This window comes from Schistocerca gregaria, chromosome 7 (assembly GCF_023897955.1).
Source record: "Schistocerca gregaria isolate iqSchGreg1 chromosome 7, iqSchGreg1.2, whole genome shotgun sequence".
NCBI classification, from domain to species: domain Eukaryota; kingdom Metazoa; phylum Arthropoda; class Insecta; order Orthoptera; family Acrididae; genus Schistocerca; species Schistocerca gregaria.
Genome location: NC_064926.1, coordinates 113,675,645 through 113,697,792, shown reverse-complemented (window position 1 = coordinate 113,697,792; position 22,148 = coordinate 113,675,645). Strand labels below are relative to the sequence as shown.

Below are 22,148 nucleotides of genomic sequence, written 5' to 3'. Positions count from 1 at the left end.
ACTATTGAGAACATTATCAGAACAGGTACTTGTAACTACCTACAGAAATATTCTGCTGCAGCCAATGTACATTTCGTGTTAGGGACCGCGAGGAGAGGAGAAGAGAAGAAAAATGACATCTCGGGAGGAGGTATGTAGACAGTCTTTTCTCCTGCTCTCCATTTGCTAATGGAATAGGGAGGTAAATGACGGGTAGTGGTGTATGGTCCCTCCGCCATATACCGTACGTTAGCTAGTGAGTATAGATGTAGATGTACTCGAATTCGCATCGAAACTCTTCCACACCGCTCTGATCACATGAGTATTTTACCTGTTTATTACATATTTCATCAGTACAAGAATTTTCTTCAGTAATACAGACAAGAATTTCTAAGCAGTTGTATTGGTATCTACTAACCCATTACACTACCAGAATGAACAACGTTCCTATCACAGGACACAAAAGCTGACGATGTCCTGGACAGAGTAAAGGATTTAAAAGAAGGGAACTAGCTTTTCGACTTAAGTAGTGACTTCAAAGAAATTCAAATCAAAATATAATTACATATTGGCGTTTTCTTACTTCTTAATGTTTGTATCAGTGTCAAGTAAAGTAACATGATACATGAGGTCTTCTCCCCAGGAAGCAATCCAGCCCAATCCAGCTGCAAACCCGAGAGTCTTTCACAAATTTTGAGACGAATTTGTTGCCCCCTTTAAGATTGCACTCGCATCATAAAACAGTGTGTTGAAACCTAGCCTGTCGATTTTCGTGAGCCGGCCGGGGTGGCCGAGCGGTTCTAGGCGCTCAGTCAGGAACCGCGCAACTGCTACGGTCGTAGGTTCGAATCCTGCCTCGGGCATGGATATGTGTGATGTCCTTAGGCTCGTTAAGTTTAAGTAGTTCTAAGTTCTACGGAATTGATGATCTCAGCAGTTAAGACTCATAGTGCTCAGAGCCATTTAAAACATTTTGGTTTTCGTGATGGATAGCGGAAATCATCACATTTAACGATTTCGTTTGTTTATAACCTTCTGGCCCTGACCTGAGTTGTCAATGATTCTCTGAATGTTTTATACCTACACTCGCGCAACTAGTAACTGCGATATTGTGTCAGACGCGATACGGTAATCATTCACAAAAATAGCACCAGCGACTTAAAATCACATTTCATTTCAACGGCTATTTTACATTGGACGTATTGTACTTCGTTTTAGTTTGAAATGTGTTCGTTCGCCTCGTTAAGTTGTGACAAACTTTGAATTTGTACTTCCGGCGTTTTGTAGCTATAGTTCAACTCTTTTATCTCGGCGGCTCGCGCATGCCCGCCCAGACGCGGGAGATTGCTGCGTTGCCGGTTGCACGCGCCAAGAGAAGCAGCGCCATAGTAGAGTATAGTTCGCAAACTTACGTTTAGAGGGGAGCACACAGTTCATGAAGTAAAGCCACCATGGCCGCATTAACCCTTTCACTGCTTCAGAGGCGTACTCCCTGCGCTGTGCGCGATTTTGTCATCAGTGCACTACTCGCCTGTGCAGACACAAGGTGTTCCGACTGCTCTGACACACTTATCATTCGATTTCACAAAAACTATGTGGCCCAAAAATTTGATATTTACACATCTTCTTGACCGATACCTTCCCCCAATAAATGACTTAATTTTGTTTCCATGTTCAACGCAGTTATTGTGCACCATTAAACGTAGTAAACCATTGCACGAAATATTGCAGAGTTTGCAGAGGTAAAAATCCACAGCGTATACTTTCCGTACGGTCGATTTTAGTTGTCACTATAAATATCAAAAAATTACATTCAAAAGAGTAAAATTCATGAAGTAAGACACTTCAAAATTGTTTTTAAATAAATAAAATATTGAGCTCCGAATAAAACTTGAACTCGGGACCTTTTGAGTAGGAGCCAATCATCATAACCATTACGCTAACGCAGTTCGTCGTTCAATACCTTACCTCAAGTACTTTAAAGAGTCACCCAAAACACGTACAAACGCTGTTGCTATGACTATGAATTACTCACTTTTCGTCGACGTACAATAGGAAATAAACAATTACCGTTGTTCATTATTGCGAAAAAGCGGTTAGTGAGAATGAATTTCCTTGCTATCGCCTGAATTAGGAGGCTTATTGCTTGTTTGGTTTAATTAATTAATGTAACATGAAGCAGCTGTATAAAGAATGCTTTTTCCAAACTTTCTTTCATAGAAAGTCTGCTATCAAGACATTGCTTTTGTTCAATTACTTTATTTATGACTGAACGTTTCTAAAACTGAAGACACTCGTCTGTGCTCTGAACTGCAGTCGAGCTCTGGCGACGTCGTTATCTGTTCATTGGCTGACTGTTTTTTGTGACATTAGATGTGCAGAACGAACCTAAACTCGGCCGCCGTCATAAATGAGGCGCACTTTAGTACACCTTCACTGAAGCCTCCATTGCTCATCCGTTATTAGAACTAGACACTATTCGTCAATTAATACCTCTACTGGTGCCGTAACCGACAATCAGCGATTTATTTTGCGTTTGGCTACAAGCCAATGGTCGAAGATTTTCGACACCACCACAACGCTGAAGTTCTTTGCCGCTCGATTGTATAATGAATCTGAATTCTTAACACCGCATTGCTTGTCACGTGCCGTCTTGACTTTGGAATCTGCTGTAGGTGATCAGTTTCATCCTCCTTAGTGCTAAATGATAGAATGCGTTACAGATGCTTCGGCACTTACCTGCACGTGTTCGAGGTAGTTGACGCCGGCGCATTCCTTCACATACAACTCCAGGGTGACTTGGCTTTTGGCGGGGATCAGTCTGAAACACACAAACGCGTTGCATAAGATCCTTGAATCAGTTTCAAATTATGAGATACGATGAATCCTGAAATACTGTTTTTCGATATTTTAGATGCAGAAGAACATCTGCGAATGCTGCTAAAGTTTCAGTTCGGTCGTTGTGAGAGCTAATACGTTGACCCGTAAGTTAACAAATTCTTTCGTCCTGACATTTCACTGCTGATGGGAGACAATGACAGAACACAAACCTTTCTGAACACCATGAACTCGTACTCTAATTTTAATTATTAATATATTCAAAAGAAAAGTTCGGCGTCGGCATTAAAATCCATGGAGAAGAAATAAAAACTTCGAGGTTTGCCGATGACGTAATTCTGTCAATGACAGCAAAGGACTTGGAAGAGCAGTTGAAAAGGAGGGTATAAGATGAACAAAAGCAAAACGATGATAATGGAATGTAGTCGAATTAAGTCGGGTGATGCTGAGGGAATTAGATTAGGAAATGACACACTTAAAGTAGTAAATGAGTTTTGCTATTTGTGGAGCAAAGTAACTGATGATGGTCGAAGTAGAGAGGATATAAAATGTATACTGGCAATGGCAACGAAAGCGTTTCTGAAGAAGAGAAATTTGTTAACATCGAGTATAGATTTAAGGGTCGGGAAGTCGTTTCTGAAAGTATTTGTATGGAGTGTGGCCATGTATGGATGTGAAACATGGACGATAAAGAGTTTAGATAAGAAGAGAATAGAAGCTTTCGAAATGTGGTGCTACAGAAGAATGCTGAAGATTAGATGGGTAGATCACATAAGTAATGAGGAGGTACTGAATAGAATCGAGGAGGAGTTTGTAGCACAACTTGAATAGAAGAATGGATCGGTTGTTAGGGCATATTCTGAGGTATCAAGGGATCCCAATTTAGTATTGGAGAGAAGCGCTGAGGGTAAAAATTGTACAGGGAGACCAAGAGATGAATACACTAAACTGATTCAGAAGAACGTAGGTTGCAGTAGGTACTGGGAGATGAAGAAGCTTGCACAGGGTAGAGTAGCATGGAGAGCTGCATCAAACCAGTCCCAGGACTGAAGACCACAACAAACAACAATATATTCATTCCTCGTAACAGCCACCTAATTTCACAGAACGTAGGTCACGTAGATAACAGTTGTTCGCTGTTAGTCTAATTAAGTAAGTACTGGTATCAAGACATAGCTAATGGACAAATAGCACCTGTCCGGTACAAGAAGGATAATTGTCGAATTTACAGTATTCATCCACAGCACTTCCAAGCAGAACCAGACTGCACCATGTTAATAACACTTATTTGGGCATACAGCCTGTTTTCTGACCCTCTTCTTTTCTCTGCGAATGCATGCACCAGCTCATTTCGCAGCCCTGGTGGTACTGCTGTGTCAATCAGTGCAACACAGTCACTGATTGACTGAGTGAATGAAATTAATGACTGGCGTAGAGTTCTGCGAAGTTGTTGACGGAATGCTATCAAAGGAACTGGAATATTTCCGTTTTATGAATATCAAAAAAGTATATTTTCTCTGCAGTTATACCAAACATCTTTTGCAGATTCAGATTCTCTACACAACAACAGGTTGATAAACGATGGATGTGCTGTGAGAAGGTATAGACAGAAATTTGGTCTGGCGAAAACTGTAATGTTCAGACATAAGTGTCAGAGACAAACAAGATCGACTGTAAGAATTAAGCAGGCGGCAGAGTGAGCAGTGGACACGACAGTATGTCTGCCACCACGTATCTCCCACTAATAGTAGCAAGATGACGTAATCTGACTGAAAAGACAAAGTATCAAATGTAGACCTTAGAAGCACTTCATCAATGTTATGTGCGAAATTCACATCTGCATGAAGTCCTGTTCCTAACCTATTCCAGTATTCCAAACCAAAGATAACACCTCATACTACCCAATTTTCTATTTGTTGGTCAATTACTGATTTCACAACTAATTCTGACAGTCATGGACGAGGGTGTCTTTTGTGCATAATTTACAACAGGCTGTGATGAGTGGAACCGCAGAATCTTTAACCGATTTCTGTTGGGAAAAATGATGGGAAAGAGGGCACAGTCTGATATCGGCAGTTCTACGTCAACCTTGTCCTACCCACTTCCTAAAGAAACTTCATTGATAAAGACAGATTTCACAAAATAAGATATTCAGACATATCGGGTAATCAAGGGGAAGAAGTGTTTTTTTTTTTTTGTGTGTAAATACGGAACACAGCAACACAGCAAAAGTGTGAGCGGGAATGCACACGCATAAGACATCCTTTTTTGTCAACAGAATACAGCTGAAGAGCCTTTTTTCTTTTTTCAATGTGCAGTGTTGGTGGGTGGTCCTGTACATTGCCGTTCTTTAAGCAGTTACTGCCTGCCATGAGTCATTCTACTCAGATTTTATTAAGCAATGAAATTCTGAATGAGCGCTATCAAGTTTATACGGCATGGCCATTGCGGATTTATTGCGTAGTTAGGGATGCTAAGCAACCCCACTCGTTGAAGTCCCTGGTATTAGATACAACGACGACGGCGATACACAGAGAGAGGACGGGGGGGGGGGGGGGGACGAACAAGAGAGCCAGAGAGAGAGAGAGAGAGAGAGAGAGAGAGAGAGAGAGAGAGAGAGAGAGAGAGAGAGAGAGAGATATGGCTGTAATGACCTAGATAAAAAAATTACTACATTATGGATAGTCATGTCTCTCTCGCGTGGAATTTAGGAGAGAGACACCAGTTTTTAATAGAATATCATGAACCCGAAGTGTTAGCTTTCCATCTGCGTTTTTAAAGCAGCTCAGAAACAATTACCATTAGAAAGGGAAGTACAAGCGCAGTTAGAACGGCAGCTGCAAAGCACACACACAGTGGGTGCCTAGTCCAGTGACTAAAGAGATGTATTTGCAGAAATACTAAGAAAGCCCAAATCATTTGGAAGCTGATAGTGCGGGAGAGATCGAGAGCTATTAATGAAATATGAATTATTGTCCAACTAAGAAGCCCGGGAATCAGCGAATATAAAAGAGTATGCAAGGAATTTCTCTCCCCATGGAGTAGGTTTAGAACTTTAGTGCTGAAAAGAGGAACTATTTCTTCCACCAGAACGGTTATGAATAGCGCTAAAATTCTTTTACTGTCAGTTTTATCTGAGTAATGAAAGTTCAATATTAGCGTGTTGCTTTAAATTTTGCTGATACAGACTCCCAGTGTTCATATTCCAGAATAATTCGAAGTGCCTAATGGTTCAAGTGTTCGAATGAATAAACTTTAGATGTCTCTTCTCTAATTTCCTGCATTCTTGTACATGTTTCATTCCAGATCGAGTTATGAGAGACGCAGTTTGGATAAAAGGAAGCTATTCAAAATACCGCATTCCATTAGGCATTTGATGGAAACGTATGAAAGGTCTTTTACTGTTGTTACTGACGTCCATGCAGCTATGCAGGACATGAAGAGAGATAAAATGTGAAAAAGTGACTGATCAATTGAAAGAAGTTTTGTTAATACTGACAAACGGATCTTAGTGCCTTGTCTTTTATATATTTTCCCTTTCATTTTTCTGACGTATAGTTCAGGCAAGTCATGTGCATATATCTGCAGTATATGTCGAATCGATACCTCGCAGTGATATATCCCAACAGTTGTTATCGGTAGATGTGTGTATTGTGAAACCAGGGTCCCGACAGAATATGGAGTCAAACCATAAGAAAAGAGAGCCGCATTGTAAAGGAGTAAGCCGAACGTCGTTCACAGAAGACAGCGACACTGCCAAGCGACGCAACAATGGCGGCAGAAACCACCAGTTCACATGGACTTGCACAGCACCATACATAATCTTGGAAATTATTGTACCTCGCTTCCCACTGCCGTTTTTAAAGGTCACTGTTCATCCTCGTATATTTTAAACTATATATTGTTTAGAACCTCCTTGGAACCACACAGCGGATGTGACAAATATCGTGTCGAACATTGAAGACATACTTTAGCCTCGCATGTCACGCCTGGCTGGTACGAACAAACAGTAGTCACTATGATCCAAACATTACAGTCGTCGTTCGTTTTTTTTTTTTTTTCTCTCGACCATCGGACACTATCCAGTTTAGAGAACGGCTGCAGAAGTCTGTCATGCTAACTGTACCTGTCCTACTGCCAATTGGTGCGTGGTTCAGTGATGATGTGGGTGGCGATGTCACTTTGCCATCTCTGCACATAAAACTTTTCTTGCGTATGGAGAATGAAAACAACGTTGTGTCAGTATACTGGGCGACCATCTTCAGCCAATGCTTCTATGTCCCCTGGACAGCGATCTATATACGATAACCCTCCCTTTCACACCTTAATTGTGTAGAACGTTGTAATAAACACACATGACGAAGTGTAACATCTTGTACGGCCGCTGAATTCAATTGAACCACCGTAAGGAATTTCGGAGGTCAAGCATCGTAATGGACGTCCCTGTCAAAGTACTCTTCTACAATCAGAGAACTTTAACAGGACGAGAGAGTACGTAGTCCACCTAGAGTTGAGTACGTCTTATTCTCTATACCTCAAGCTGCAAATAAAGCAAAAGTAAGGCCAAAAGACTACGTATGAAAATTTTTAGTTTTCACAAGTGTTAATATTATTTTGTCCAGTAACATTAGCGCAATGATGCAATGAATTTAGGAGTAAAGTATACGTCTTGCAGTTCTCTCTCTCTCTCTCTCTCTCTCTCTCTCTCTCTCTCTCTCTCTCTCTCTCTCTCTCTATCTAATCTATTTTTTTAAGTAATTGGATTGTGGTACGGTGACTTGGTTTGGATTTCAAAGAGAGTTGGTTCGTCGTTTTATTTCTTATAGATTTCCCAGGCAGTGAAAGGTAAAAACTCCACTCCTCTTTCAGAGCCGTTGTTGCAAACGCAGCATCACTGAGGAGAGTTGTGAGTCTGAAAGGAGGACGGGAAGCAATGGAAAGAGGTGTGTTACGGTAATCTTTGTTCGTCACCCCTCTGCATCCCTTATTCTGAAAGGCAAATAATACGGACTGCGAGTCTTTATAGTTACTATTCCAGTTTCTGTTGAAACAGTACAATGTAGATGCAACTACCAGTCATTCATGGCCATTCATACTCCGAACGAAGCATCGCGAGATATTCTTTTTACATTTCACACTGCAATGTCCATAGAAAGTAAGCCACAAATAATAATAATGATGACAATATCAAGTGACTGTATACTTGCGGAGTTCACCAGGAAGCGTGAGAGTTCTGTAGGTATGACACGCAAGGGTATACGTAAATAATGGACATCAAACTTTACAGTCACAAATGATACAGATGAAAAAGAAAGTATTTCATAGTGATTCTTTGCTTCCAGCTTTATCTGTATTCGTCATATCGTCTCCCCAGACAAATAAACAGGCTCTCTTTGGGCTACAACCTCCATTACAACCGGATATTAAGTACACTATTGGCCATTAAAATTGCTACACTAAGAAAAAATGCAGATGATAAACGGGTGTTCATTAGACAAATATATTATACTAGAACTGACATGTGAATACATTTTCACGCAATTTGGGTGCGTAGATCCTGAGAAATCAGTACCCAGAACAACCACCTCTGGCCGTAATAACAGCCATGATACGCCTGGTAATTGAGTCAAACAGAGCTTGGATGGCGTGTACAGGTACAGCTGCCCATGCAGCTTCAACACGATACCACAGTTCATCAAGAGTGGTGACGAGCCAGTTTCTCGGCCACCATTGACCAGACGTTTTCAATTGGTGAGAGATCTGGAGATTGTGCTGGCTAGGGCAGCAGTCGAACATTTTCTGTATCCAGAAAGGATCGAATGAAGGGTAGAGCCACGGGTCGTAACACATCTGAAATGTAACGTCCACTGTTCAAAATGCCGTCAATGCGAACAAGAGGTGGCCGAGACGTGTAACCAATGGCATCCCATATCATCACGCCGGGTGATACGCCAGTATCGCGATGACGAATACACGCTTCCAAAGTGTATTCAACGCGATGTCACCAAACATGGCTACGACCATCATGATGCTGTAAACACCACCTAGATTCATCCGAAAAATGACGTTTTGCCTTTCGTGCACCCAGGTTCGTCGTTGGGTACACCATCGCAGGCGCTCCTGCCTGTGATGCAGCGTCAAGGGTAACCGCAGCCATGGCCTCCAATCTAATATTCCATGCTGCTGCAAACGTCGTTCAACTGTTCGTGCAGATGGTTGTTGTCTTGCAAACGTCCCCATTTGTAGACTCAGGGATCTAGACGCGGCTACACGATCCGTTACAGCTATGCGCATAAGATGCCTGTTATCTCGACTGCTAGTGATACGAGGCCTTTGGGATCCAGCATGGCGTTCCGTATTACCCTCCTGAACCCACCGATTCCATATTCTGCTAACAGTCATTGGATCTCGACCAACGCGAGCAGCAATATCGCGATACGATAAACCACAATCGCGATAGACTACAATCTGACCTTTATCGAAGTCGGAAACATGATGGTACGCATTTCTCCTCCTTACACGAGGCATCACAACAACGTTTTACCAGGCAACGCTGGTCAACTGCTTTTTGTGTATGAGAAATCGGCTGGAAATTTTCCTCATATCAGCACGTTGTAGGTGTCGCCACCGGTGCCAACCTTGTGTGAATGCTTTGAAAACCTAATCATTTGCGTATCACAGCATCGTCTTCCTGTCGGTTAAATTTCGCGTCTGTAGCACGTCATCTTAGTGGTGTAGAAATTTTAATGGCCACTAGCGTAGTTGCCTTTTTCACACTGGTAGCTTGAAACTTTCCGTAAGAAGTGGTAAGGCCCTAAATTAAATACCAAACAATGTAGACCAAGTATAGAGGAAAGTAATGAAATTTCGGAAGAATAAATAATGAAAAATGTTCTTTAAGAATGTTTCAGGTGTTAAAAACTGGTATAAAGAAACAAAGTGAATTCATAAAACAAAGTCGTGGCTATAGAATGACTAGCATGCAACTGATTTGCTTCCGCGGTTTACATTGTTGGAAACTGAGATACAGGTCAGAGAACGACGACTCGTGTTGTCGGAAATATTGGCACTGTTGCTGTTAGTGAGTGACTGCAGCGTATATCTAAATTTCTCAATGTGTTCTGCAGCTGAAGACAGACACTTTTTTTTTTGGTTTATTATGTCATATGCGAGAAACACTGCATCAACTGACTGACCCAGGCACGCCTCATAACTCGAGCATTCAGAGACTTATTCCCGATATCGCAACTCCAGGCGGATTATTTAACAACAATGCGTCCAGCGTCCTGAAAGAAAGACTCTCCTTCTAGTAGGTAGCTGTTTGACCTGTTGCGTGGATAGATGATGCTGAAAGCTTCACTGAAACACTGAAGCAACCTAATTTACGATAATGTACATCAGACAACAGGAAGCAGAAAGCAGACCGCTCGGTACCACCTACTTGTCGGTGTGCGGCGCGGAGACCTCGCAGCGGTGCTGTTCAGGGACGGGCTTCCAGGAGCGCGCCAGCCGCACCATCGCCGTGGCGTCCATCAGGCCGTAGCCGAACGAGTGGCTCACTGCGAACCAGAGCACGGACGGAGTCACGGCACAACATTTGGCAAGCACAGGCTTGGAGGCGTTGTTTCATACAAAGTGGTCAAAAAGCAAGTACTTGTGAAAAAGTTGACCAAACTAGGAGGAGTTAAAGAGACAGAATTTTCACAAAACATAAACATTTCAACTTTGTCGTTAATGGATGTTATTACTTATAACTAATCTTTAAAAATAACCTGCTGTATGCGGAGTCTTCGCCTACGTATGCAGTCCTTCAAACCACTGATGCCATCCCTTGTCGTTTACTACAATGTCCTCTCCATGTCTTTTTACGTCCTTTGTAGGAAATAGTATGCTTTTTTCTTTATTTTAGCAAAATATTTCGGAAATTAGGCCGACACTACGACGACGCGTCCTAAAATCCAAAATTATTTAAAACTGACACTGGCTTTGAAAACACACGAACTTATATTAAAAAATACGTTACGTAACATACTCACATGCTCATAAATTAAGAATAATGCTGATACACGGTGAAACGACCATCTGGTGGGTGGTTTGTGGATTTAAATCACCTCGGGGTACGACCATGCAGTGCTTTTGACCTGCGGTCGTCTCACGGTGGCGCTGGCAGCAGTCCACAAATGAAGTGGTGTGTTGGTGCATGTCAGAGTATTGTGCAGCGAGTTAGTGTGCAGACGTTTCCAGACGTGCTAATGGTGACTGTGTGTTGAAAATGGCCCAAAGAACACATATTGATGAGTTATGAGGGGTAGAATACTAGAGCGACTGGAGGCTGGTCAAACACAGCAGGTCGTAGCACGGGCCCTCCGTGTGCCACAAAGTGTGATCTAAAGATTATGGCAACGATTCCAGCAGACAGGAAACGTGTCCAGGCGCTACAGTACGGGACGTCCACAGTGTGCAACACCACAAGACCGATATCTCATCATCAGTGCCCACAGACGGCTTCGGAATACTGCAGGAACCCTTCCTCGGGACATTACCGCAGCCACTGGAACTGTTGTCTCCAGACACACAGTCTACAGACGACTGAAAATACATGGGTTACTTGCAACGTGCATTCCACTCACCCCTGGTCACAGGAGAGCCCGTAAAGCCTGGTGTGAAGAACACAATACATGGTCTTTGGATCAGTGGTCCCAGGTTATGTTCACGGACGAGTCCAGGTATAGTCTGAACAGTGATTCTCGCCGGTTTTCATCTGGAGTGAACCAGGAACCAGGTATCAACTCCTTAAGGTCCTTGAAAGGGACCTGTACGGAGGTCGTGGTTTGATGGTCTGTGGTGGGATTATGTTTGGTGCACGTAAACCCCTGCATGTCTTTGACAGAGGAACTGTATCAGGACAAATGTATCGGGACGTCATTTTGCACCAGTATGTCCGCCTTTTCAGGGGTACAGTGGGTCCCACCTTCCCCGTGATGAATGATAACGCACGGCCCAAACGAGCTGCTATCGTGGACAAGTACCTTGAAACAGAAGATACCAGGCGAATGGAGTGGCCTGCCTGTTCTCCAGACCTAAACCCCATCGAGCACGTCTGGCATGTTCTCGGTCGACGTATTGCTAGAAGCCTTCAAACCCCCACGACACTTCAGGAGCTCCAACAGGTACTGGTGCAAGAATGGGAGGCTATAACCCAGCAGCTGCTCGAGCACCTGATCCAGAGTATGCCAACCCGTTGAGCGGCCAGTGGACATCTACATCTACATCTACATCTACATGACTACTCTGCAATTCACATTTAAGTGCTTGGCAGAGGGTTCATCGAACCACAATCATACTATCTCTCTACTATTCCACTCCCGAACAGCGAGCGGGAAAAACGAACACCTAAACCTTTCTGTTCGAGCTCTGATTTCTCTTATTTTATTTTGATGATCATTCCTACCTATGTAGGTTGGGCTCAACAAAATATTTTCGCATTCGGAAGAGAAAGTTGGTGACTGAAATTTCGTAAAAAGGTCTCGCCGCGACGAAAAACGTCTATGCTGTAATGACTTCCATCCCAACTCGTGTATCATATCTGCCACACTCTCTCCCCTATAACGCGATAATACAAAACGAGCTGCCCTTCTTTGCACCCTCTCGATGTCCTCCGTCAATCCCACCTGGTAAGGATCCCACACCGCGCAGCAATATTCTAACAGAGGACGAACGAGTGTAGTGTAAGCTGTCTCTTTAGTGGACTTGTTGCATCTTCTAAGTGTCCTGCCAATGAAACGCAACCTTTGGCTCGCCTTCCCGACAATATTATCTATGTGGTCCTTCCAACTGAAGTTGTTTGTAATTTTAACACCCAGGTACTTAGTTGAATTGACAGCCTTGAGAATTGTACTATTTATCGAGTAATCGAATTCCAACGGATTTCGTTTGGAACTCATGTGGATCATCTCACACTTTTCGTTATTTAGCGTCAACTGCCACCTGACACACCATACAGCAATCTTTTCTAAATCGCTTTGCAGCTGATACTGGTCTTCGGATGACCTTACTAGACGGTAAATTACAGCATCACCTGCGAACAACCTAAGAGAACTGCTCAGATTGTCACCCAGGTCATTTATATAGATCAGGAACAGTAGAGGTCCCAGGACGCTTCCCTGGGGAACACCTGATATCACTTCAGTTTTACTCGATGATTTGCCGTCTATTACTACGAACTGCGACCTTCCTGACAGGAAATCACGAATCCAGTCGCACAATTGAGACGATACCCCATAGCTCCGCAGCTTGATTAGAAGTCGCTTGTGAGGAACGGTGTCAAAAGCTTTCCGGAAATCTAGAAATACGGAATCAACTTGAGATCCCCTGTCGATAGCGGCCATTACTTCGTGCGAATAAAGAGCTAGCTGCGTTGCACAAGAGCGATGTTTTCTGAAGCCATGCTGATTACGTGTCAATAGATCGTTCCCTTCGAGGTGATTCATAATGTTTGAATACAGTATATGCTCCAAAACCCTACTGCAAACCGACGTCAATGATATAGGTCTGTAGTTAAATGGATTACTCCTACTACCCTTTTTGAACACTGGTGCGACCTGCGCAATTTTCCAATCTGTAGGTACAGATCTATCGGTGAGCGAGCGGTTGTATATGAGTGCTAAGTAGGGAGCTATAGTATCAGCGTAATCTGAAAGGAACCTAATCGGTATACAATCTGGACCTGAAGACTTGCCCGTATCAAGCGATTTGAGTTGCTTCGCAACCCCTAAGGTATCTACTTCTAAGAGTGCATGGTGATCATATCCCATATTGATATCGGGGTACATGCGCAGGAAACAGTGGCGTTTTGTAACACATGTGTTTTGGGATGGTTTTCTGAACTTATCACCAATACCGTAGACTTACAGAACTGTGTCGTGTGTGTTGCTTATGTGCCTATGCTATTAGCTCCAGTTTTGTGTAGTGCCACGTTGTGTTGCAACACATTCTGCAGTTATTGTTAATTTATGAGCATGAGTGTAGTTACAAGACCACTCTTTCGAAACCCGGTAGTTGCCACCCATTACGAAGCGGAAGTCCGAAATTTGTCTCGAAGGTGCCTAAAACCTTCCTCTGTAACAGTGCAAAAGCTTCAACCGTGCGACGTCATATTCGAAAAAAAAGCCAGTACTCAGAAGTTAATGTGAGCTCTAAGGGGCGTTAACGGTATCACACTAGCGCAAAACTTCGCCAACACACTGTCGAAAGCTACCGGCGTATCGCTTGTAGGAGAAGTTCTTCACAGCCCCATCTTACACACATTTCACCCACTCATTCGATGCTTCTGCGAGGGAAGCCAGAACCACGACACTCAGCGTTGATATCACACCGTTTTCTCATGAGTGGCCGAGGAAAACATTTCAGACAAAACGCCGCTCAGAATCGACGATAGGCCTCAGGGGATGGCATGTAAAGGGCCTAGATGAAACAACTCCTTTCCCTGAGGCGTTGATTCCAACAGATTTCGCGGACGAAAAGGACAGTTCACAGCACAATGAAGAACAGAATGGCGTTCTTGACACCATTTGACATTGCTTTTCCTCCTCCCCTCCCCCTCCCCCCCTCCCCCCTCCCCAGAAGATTCAGCCCTCTCGAAGGGTACAGTGGGCCTGCATCCCCACTGAACGTGTTTGCACCCGTGTCATGTGTAGTTCGGCCGCAATTTTTGCTCTCGTGTATTGGTTATAACCTCTAGGGTCCGTTGAAAACCATTCGACGATACTTTAAGACGATCTGAGGCAGTACAGAGTACTTATGCTCTTCCAACCACCTTGTTTCGCGACGAGGTCACTCCGGAGTGCAACATTAAAATGTGGGTGAAGAAACCAGCAAGTGCGGCTGGTCTCGGCTGAGGTTCGAGTCCTCCCACGGGCATGGGCGTGTGTGTTTGTCCTTAGGGTAAATTAGGTTAAGTAGTGTGTAAGCTTAGGGACTGATGACCTTAGCAGGTAAGTCCCATAAAATTTCACACACCTTTGAACATTTCTGAAAGCAGCAAATGGTCGCTTTGAGACCCCCACTTCAGCAGCACTCTCGGTGCCGCCACCCATGTAACTTTGTTGCACACGCTATAAATGTGGCTTCATAAATTGCGACATCAAATCAGCGTGGCGGCTGCTCTAGCGCCTGTAGATAGGCAAACCAAAAGGGTTCCTTTCGCGTCAGAGCAGCGATCAAACCACGTGAGGTCATGCAGCAGGAGGGTTGGAAAAGTGTAAATAGCCTCTGTTGCTTCGGATCACGTTCAGATATCGTCGAATGGTTTAGAACGGTTCCTAATGGTAACAACCGGTACACGAGAGCAAAAATTGCTGTTGCGCTGCACTCTAAACAGGTGCGATCTTCTTCAGTGGGGATGCAGACCCACAATACCGCTGAATCGTCTGGGGAGTGTCAGCAGTGTGAACTATTGTCGTCTTGCTGTTCATCGAACTGTTAACTGCCGTTTTACACCGCGAAATTTGTGGGAGTCAACGCCCCAGGGAAAGGGGTGATTTCATCAACACTCATTATGTCACTTCCTGAGGCCGTTTCTTGTCGGTTGTTGTGTCTGAAAAGTTTTCCTCCTCATAAGAAAACCGTGTATTTTAAACGTCGGGTGTTGCGGTTATGACCTAAAAGTATAACATCAAATGAATGGATAATATGTTGGTAACAGGCGGAGCGACGACTTTCCCGTAGGGCGACACATCCACTTCCACGGTAAAGGCGGGCAGAATTGTGGAGAAATCTGGTGCCAACGTGACATCATTAACACATATTACAGCTTACGTGAAATTATGAGTTGTTGCCCATTTTCCCCATCTGTCGACACCTTGCAGTTACAAGTGTCGCCGAGCCCGAAGCCTGCATTTCTCGTAACACTCGCAACACAGCGAAACATTCATTGAAACTGTAACGGAACGGGTGTCGATTGCAGGCGCCTCATCCAATCGAACAAGCACAGCACCTTCTAAGGCGGGAGTCCGTGCAGTCCGTCGAGCACCTCGGCCGTCTTACCGTGACACCAATTACCCCGTTACAGCCGGCCGATGTGGCCGAGTGGTTCTAGGCGCTACAGTCACGAACCGCGCGACCTCTACCGTCGCAGGTTCAAATCCTGCCTCGGGTAATGGATGTGTGTGATGTTGTTAGTTAGGTTTACGTAGTTCCAAGTTCTAGGGGACTGATGACTTCAGAAGTTAAGTCCCATAGTGCTCAAAGCCATTTTTGAACCCCGTTACACTTAATCGTTAGAAAAGTCTTGAAAATATGGGGTGAGCCTATCTTTTATGCGGATATTCTATTCTGTACAAATTCTGCTCTTCCTTTGCTTTCCGATACACGAAAATCTTCACTGCAAGTTTCCACCGGGTATAACTGTATTCGCTTACGGCTGGTCGAAGCTAGTACTTCAGATTGTAAACAAAGACTGTACTCTGTGACAGTAAAGAGATCTTATACCAGGATTGCTCTTGGCAGCGCACAGTACGCCATCTGCATTTGATTAGGTGAGTTACAATCCAAATCTGAAGTGTCGGGAGTTCTCCTAACTTAAATCTCAACAGCAAACAGTACTGGCACATGTATTCCACTGTTACAGGCAGAAAGTATTTTTTTCCTTAAAGCTTTTGACTCGATCGTTTCCAAAGCACGTTCCATTACCCCAGACTGACATATTTACCCTTTCAAATCATCCCGGAAAATCTGTAACATTTTCAAGGGATCACCCTGTACACGCAACTTTTAAGAAAATTATTATGTTGTGGCACACTATATTTCTATTTGTAAAATAAGGCACTTGATATAACCGCATGAGTTGTGTCATCTTCGTCACTGTAAACAGATAATACAAATAACCTTATACGTCGGGTAACCACAGCTAAGGGACTTACACCAAATGTGAAGGACAATCAATTAGTTTAAAATCAGAGATGGTAAATAGTCTATATTAAACTGAGTGGAACTTCGAATCCGCAATAGCTGTTTAGTTTGTTCATCCCTGTATGACAACCGCTTTCATATATGTATATCTTGAGGACATATAAAACGAATACTTCATGTGCCACGACTTGCAAGGTAAGTACGCATGAAAAAGAAAATTACGCCTCGGTAAAACCATGGATGAAAGGGCAGATGGGTATCCGATGCAAATTCAGTATGATCATTAAAACATCTCCAAAAGACTTTCAAAAGACGAGCCCGAGCACCACATGACAATCTGCGTCTGACAGGATGAAACCATCGTCGAAACCCGCGGGAGAAACAAAGAATTAAAAGACACATAAACATTGGGAGTCGTCAACATACTTATATTGACGTCAAATAGAGCAGCATGTTATAGCGCTAGTGGGTGTATGGCAACGTTTTACTGATATTTTACTGATCATGCACAGTTCGGATCGAATGCCCATCTGCTGTGTCATCATTGGTTTTACGAAGGAGTGCCACGTCTTTTTCGCATTCGCGCCTTGGAAGTCGTGGCACACGAAGTATTAATTTTATACAACGAACAGATATACATCCAGAGCATGAAACCGATTGTCATACAGGGATAAACACAATAAATAGCTATTACGGATTTGGACTTTCACTCAGTTTAATATAAACTATTTGTAATCTGTGATTCTAAACTGTTTGGTTGCCCTTCACATTATGTAAATAGGTAATACTTTAAATTAACATACAAGCACTTACCATTATAATGAGTTGCAGCATGCTAAATTAATGACAATAATAAGAAAAATAAACACTCCCCCCCACACCCACACCGACACACACACACACACACACACACACACACACACACACACAGGTGCATAGTACAGAGTAAAGGCCAATTCGCAGTGAACATCAACGGAACGGAAAGTGGTATCACCGTCAGTTGGTGGTGAGTTCACACTATACGCAAGGTAAACATTTCGCTTAGCCGAAAATCGATGTGTGAAAGTACAATTTTACCACCCGTGAAAAAAAAAGTCTGAATATAGGAATAGACGTAATAAACTAGCTAAGATATACAGGATGGTTATAATTACACTTTCGTAACTTGAGAGGGTCCCCATGAAAAAAGCGAATTTGTGGAAAATTAGTAAGGACACGTGGAACAGAAATAAACAATAAACAAATGAAAAAACACACGTCAATTACCACATGAGAAATAACATTTGTTAATTGCGTTCCTCGTTTACGTCCCAGGTTACAACGTTGCTTAAGGTGACGACCATCTGCATAGACATTAGCCTTGAAGTATTTACGATAACAGTTTCACAATTGTTCACAGCACTTTTAGAACGGTGGACCATGGAACGTTCACTTGTTGTGACACAGCTCGTGAACTGTTTGAAGACGGCACATTGCGTCTATCTTTCACAGCCATGACAATAGTTAACTTGTTCAGAAATTTGTGGCGAAAATGTCCATCGGCCTCTCCCATGAGCAATTCCCGAATCGTCCGTTAATTCGAACTTCCAAATGATGTTCTTCAACCCCTGTGCGTAAAAAGGATCGCGCCATATTCCTTTAGTGCACTGACGCTGGCGAAGAGCATCAGAATTGTTAGTTATTTTGATATAAAAGCCATAGAATAAAGCTTGTCTCACGTTACCCATACCCATGTTGACTATCTGCAGCTGTACGACGGCCGGTATGGCAGAGTGGCTCTAGGCGCTACAGTCTGGAAGCGCGCGTTTGCTACGGTCGCAGGTTCGAAACCTGCCTCGGGCATGGATGTTTGTGATGTCCTTAGGTTAGTTAGGTTTAAGTAGTTCTACGTTGTAGGGGACTGGTGACCTCAGCAGTTAAGCCCCATAGTGCTCAGAGCCATTTGAACCACAATTTGCAGCTGTACCGCACACTGATGCTTCTATTTCAACCCTAGGTCGCCTCATGCTAAAAATGCAAATCCTGCAGCGCACAATCTGAAGATCATTCGCGTAAAGTTGGGTATGCATACGGTAAATAGTTTTCCGTTTATAATAGCACAAATTGCGAAAGTTTTCTTTCAATTATAACCAAGCTGTGTTTATTAATATCCAATGCTAACTTCATAACATGTATTCTCAACAACGTTTGTAAGATAAATTACTCAGAAATGAAATAATGGGGAAGGTGTCTCCGAAACATATTAAAATATCAACATTTATTCACTAATGAAAAAATATACGTTGGTACGCATGAAAGAATATTTAGAAAGCAACACATACAGCCTCTGTCCTTCAGCACGGTGGTTTCTTATTCCTTTCTAGCCACGATATAGCGTCAAACTAATTATATTTTCTCCTTCACTCCGAGACCACGAGTGGCCTACCGGGACCATCCGACCGCCGTGTCATCCGCAGAGAAGGATGCGGATAAGAGGGGTGTGGGGTCAGCACACCCCTATCCCGGTCGTTATGGTGGTATTTTTGACCGACGACTATTCGGTCGAGTAGCTCCTCAATTGGCACCACAAGGCTGAGTGCACCCCGAAGAAATAGCAACAGCCCATGGCGTCTGGATGGTCACCCATCCAAGTGCCGGCCACGCCCAACAGCGCTTAACTTCGGTGATCTCACGGGAATCGGTGTATTCACTGCGGCAAGGCCGTTGCCACATTTTCTCCGTCACAAGAGCTATTAAAACGTTTTCAATGTAAGTGGTTTCATCAGGTTATTTTCTCATTTTTGAGGAGTGTAGGCTTTTTCTTTGGCTAAAAGTTTCAGAACGCAAATCGGTTTTCTCTTTTAGATGTCTGGCCCCGTTTGTAGAAAAACGCACACTGGAAAAACATCCAACATTTGCTGTGTGCCACAATAATAAAGAAACTTTTAAAATGAAGACTAAGAAGACATAACAGTATAAAATCCAGTACTGTAACCGAGTGAACCCGGAGGGAATGGGTTAAGTTCCGATGTCAGCACACACTCCTGCAGGCCCAAGCCCAAATGTCAACGTCATAATTCTCATCCCTGGTGTGGTGTCACCGCCAGACACCACACTTGCTAGGTGGTAGCCTTTAAATCGGCCGTGGTTCGTTAGTATACGTCGGACCCGCGTGTCGCCACTGTCAGTGATTGCAGACCGAGCGCCGCCACAAGGCAGGTCAAGTCCAGAGAGAATCCTTAGCACTCGCCCCAGTCGTACAGCCGACTTCCCTAGAAATGGTTCACTGTCTACATACGTTCTCATTTGCAGAGACGACAGTTTAGCATGGTATTCAGCTGCGTCATTTGCTACGACCTAACAAGGCGCCATATTTAGTTTCTATGTCTCCTAAACAGATAATATTGTGAATCACGCACCGTCAAGAGCGACGTTCATCATTAATGGATTAAAGTTAAGTATCAAACTACTTACGTCCGCTTTCTGGACACTAATTCCTTGTCATGTTCCAGACCTCACATCAGTATAGTTATTCCCTCCTCACGCCAGCCTGCGTGAGCTAAAACGCGTGCATTTCAGCCTCCTCTAGTAACACGGTGTTGGCTCTTCTGCCAACACAACAACTGGATGCTGGCATCCCCCGCCGTTCCCTTGATGGTCTACTCGAACGCAGCTACTTTAAATTGACTCTCTCTCTCGGTTGCGCCATGTGTGTCTGGACCTGAGGCAGAGTAAGCGATGCGCCAGCAGGCAGCAGGCAGCAGGCGGGCGCTCACCGTTGCGGCCGACGCCGTTGAGCCTCCAGTCCGGGGTGTGCAGGTTGCTGGGGCGCGCGGTGCGTACCACAATGTGCTGCATGTCGCGCCACGTCAGGTCGCGGTTCGCCTCGAGCGCCAGCGCGCAGATGCCGGCCGCCAGCGGCGCCGACGCCGACGTGCCCGTGTGCGAGCTCGTGCATTGGTGGTGCAGGTCCGTGGTCACCACCTGCCACACACAGAGCGCAGCCGTCAACAGTCTCAGCGTCCCAACTAACGTACAGTTAACCGGAGGGCATGGAGACAAAAGGAGAGAATCAGTGTTATTCACTCTGTACGCTGAACAAACAGTGAAGGAAACACAGGAACATTTCAGGAAGAAGAAATCGAGAATTTAAGGTTTATGGATGACACTGTCCTTTTCTCAGAGATATGAAGGACTTTGGAGGAAAGGTGCGGAACGAATATCATCCCGAAAGAAAGAAGAGATGGTCATCAGCGAAAGTGAAACAAATGCAATGGAATGTAGGCCAATGAAATCGTGAGTCGGATTAGAAATGAGGCACTGAAAGTAGAGTTTTGTAATGTGGTCAGAAAAATAAGAGTTAGTGGTCAAACTAGGGACGTGAGCTGCTAACAATATACTTACGTAAAATTGCACAATATACTTACGTAAAATTAAATGTCTAAACACTGTTTGAAGAATTGGTCAGATTATGTAAGACTACGAAAAGATGAACTGTTGTGAATCTCGATCGGATGTTTTCCTGCTGTATTTATGACTTTTAGAATTCTCCGCTGTACGGCCAGGTCACATAATTACTCTACGATATTTCCCAAACAGACTTGTTGCTATCTTCTTCAAGTGGTCCCTGATGACTATTGCTCCTAGAGGTGGCAGGGGTAATGGTCGACGTATAGAGAACGCCGACAGGAGCGGAGAAGCAGTCATCAGCGACCACCTAAAGACGGCAACAAGTCACTTTGCCGAAATATCGTGGAGTAATTACGACGTGACCTGGACGGACAATCGAGAATTCTAAAAATTGCGAATCACAACATGATTAGTTAGTTGCTTCAAATTTCCACGTTTTGTAAAACTTTGACAGACATGTTACATTAAAGTTAGAAAGCTCCTCGACTGGAATTAGGTTCAGTGTACCATAAAAACGTATGGTAGAAGCTTTCATGATGCTATCTCGTCTACTTTTTGAATTATTGAGAGAAAAACAGTTTTTGTACTTAAATTATGTGAGACTACTTACAACCTTTATTGTTAAGCTACGAGTCACAATGACAGCACGATGTTTATTATAGGTAATAATCAAGCTGTATCAAGTTTCAAAAAATAACTTAATTTTACAGCGGTACAAAAAATTGAAACAAAGACAGTTCAGGGACCACCATCTACCTTAGTTTTCAATTGAAAAATTCTAGAACTCAATCTTCAAAAGTTGTCTAGTCGAGAATTGCGTATGATATACACAGATTTACGTAGAGGAAAATTGGGATCGGTGTAGGTCTTCAACTAACAACGACATAAATAATTTTGCAGTCATAAATGGTGCTTGATGGGCGCTGCTGCCTAATCTAGAAGCAGTTTTGGAACAAGTGTTTTCTCCGCCGTCCCCACTGAGCATATATGAGGAACGACATGCATGTACGTGTGACGTTATTCAGTCGTTTTCA

At 43.6% G+C, this 22,148-nt stretch overlaps 1 protein-coding gene across 1 annotated transcript in view; it reads right to left on the bottom strand.

The window, feature by feature from the left end:
• The window catches only part of LOC126281686 (furin-like protease 1), a 1,379,773-nt gene that overhangs the window by 72,645 nt on the left and 1,284,980 nt on the right, over positions 1 to 22,148 (bottom strand). Inside the window, exons 8-10 of the mRNA XM_049980852.1 lie at positions 20,481 to 20,688; positions 10,259 to 10,376; positions 2,719 to 2,800 (exon numbers count right to left, since the gene is read on the bottom strand). Of these exons, the coding sequence (XP_049836809.1) occupies positions 2,719 to 2,800; positions 10,259 to 10,376; positions 20,481 to 20,688 (408 nt within the window). The remainder of the gene's footprint in view (positions 1 to 2,718; positions 2,801 to 10,258; positions 10,377 to 20,480; positions 20,689 to 22,148) is intronic.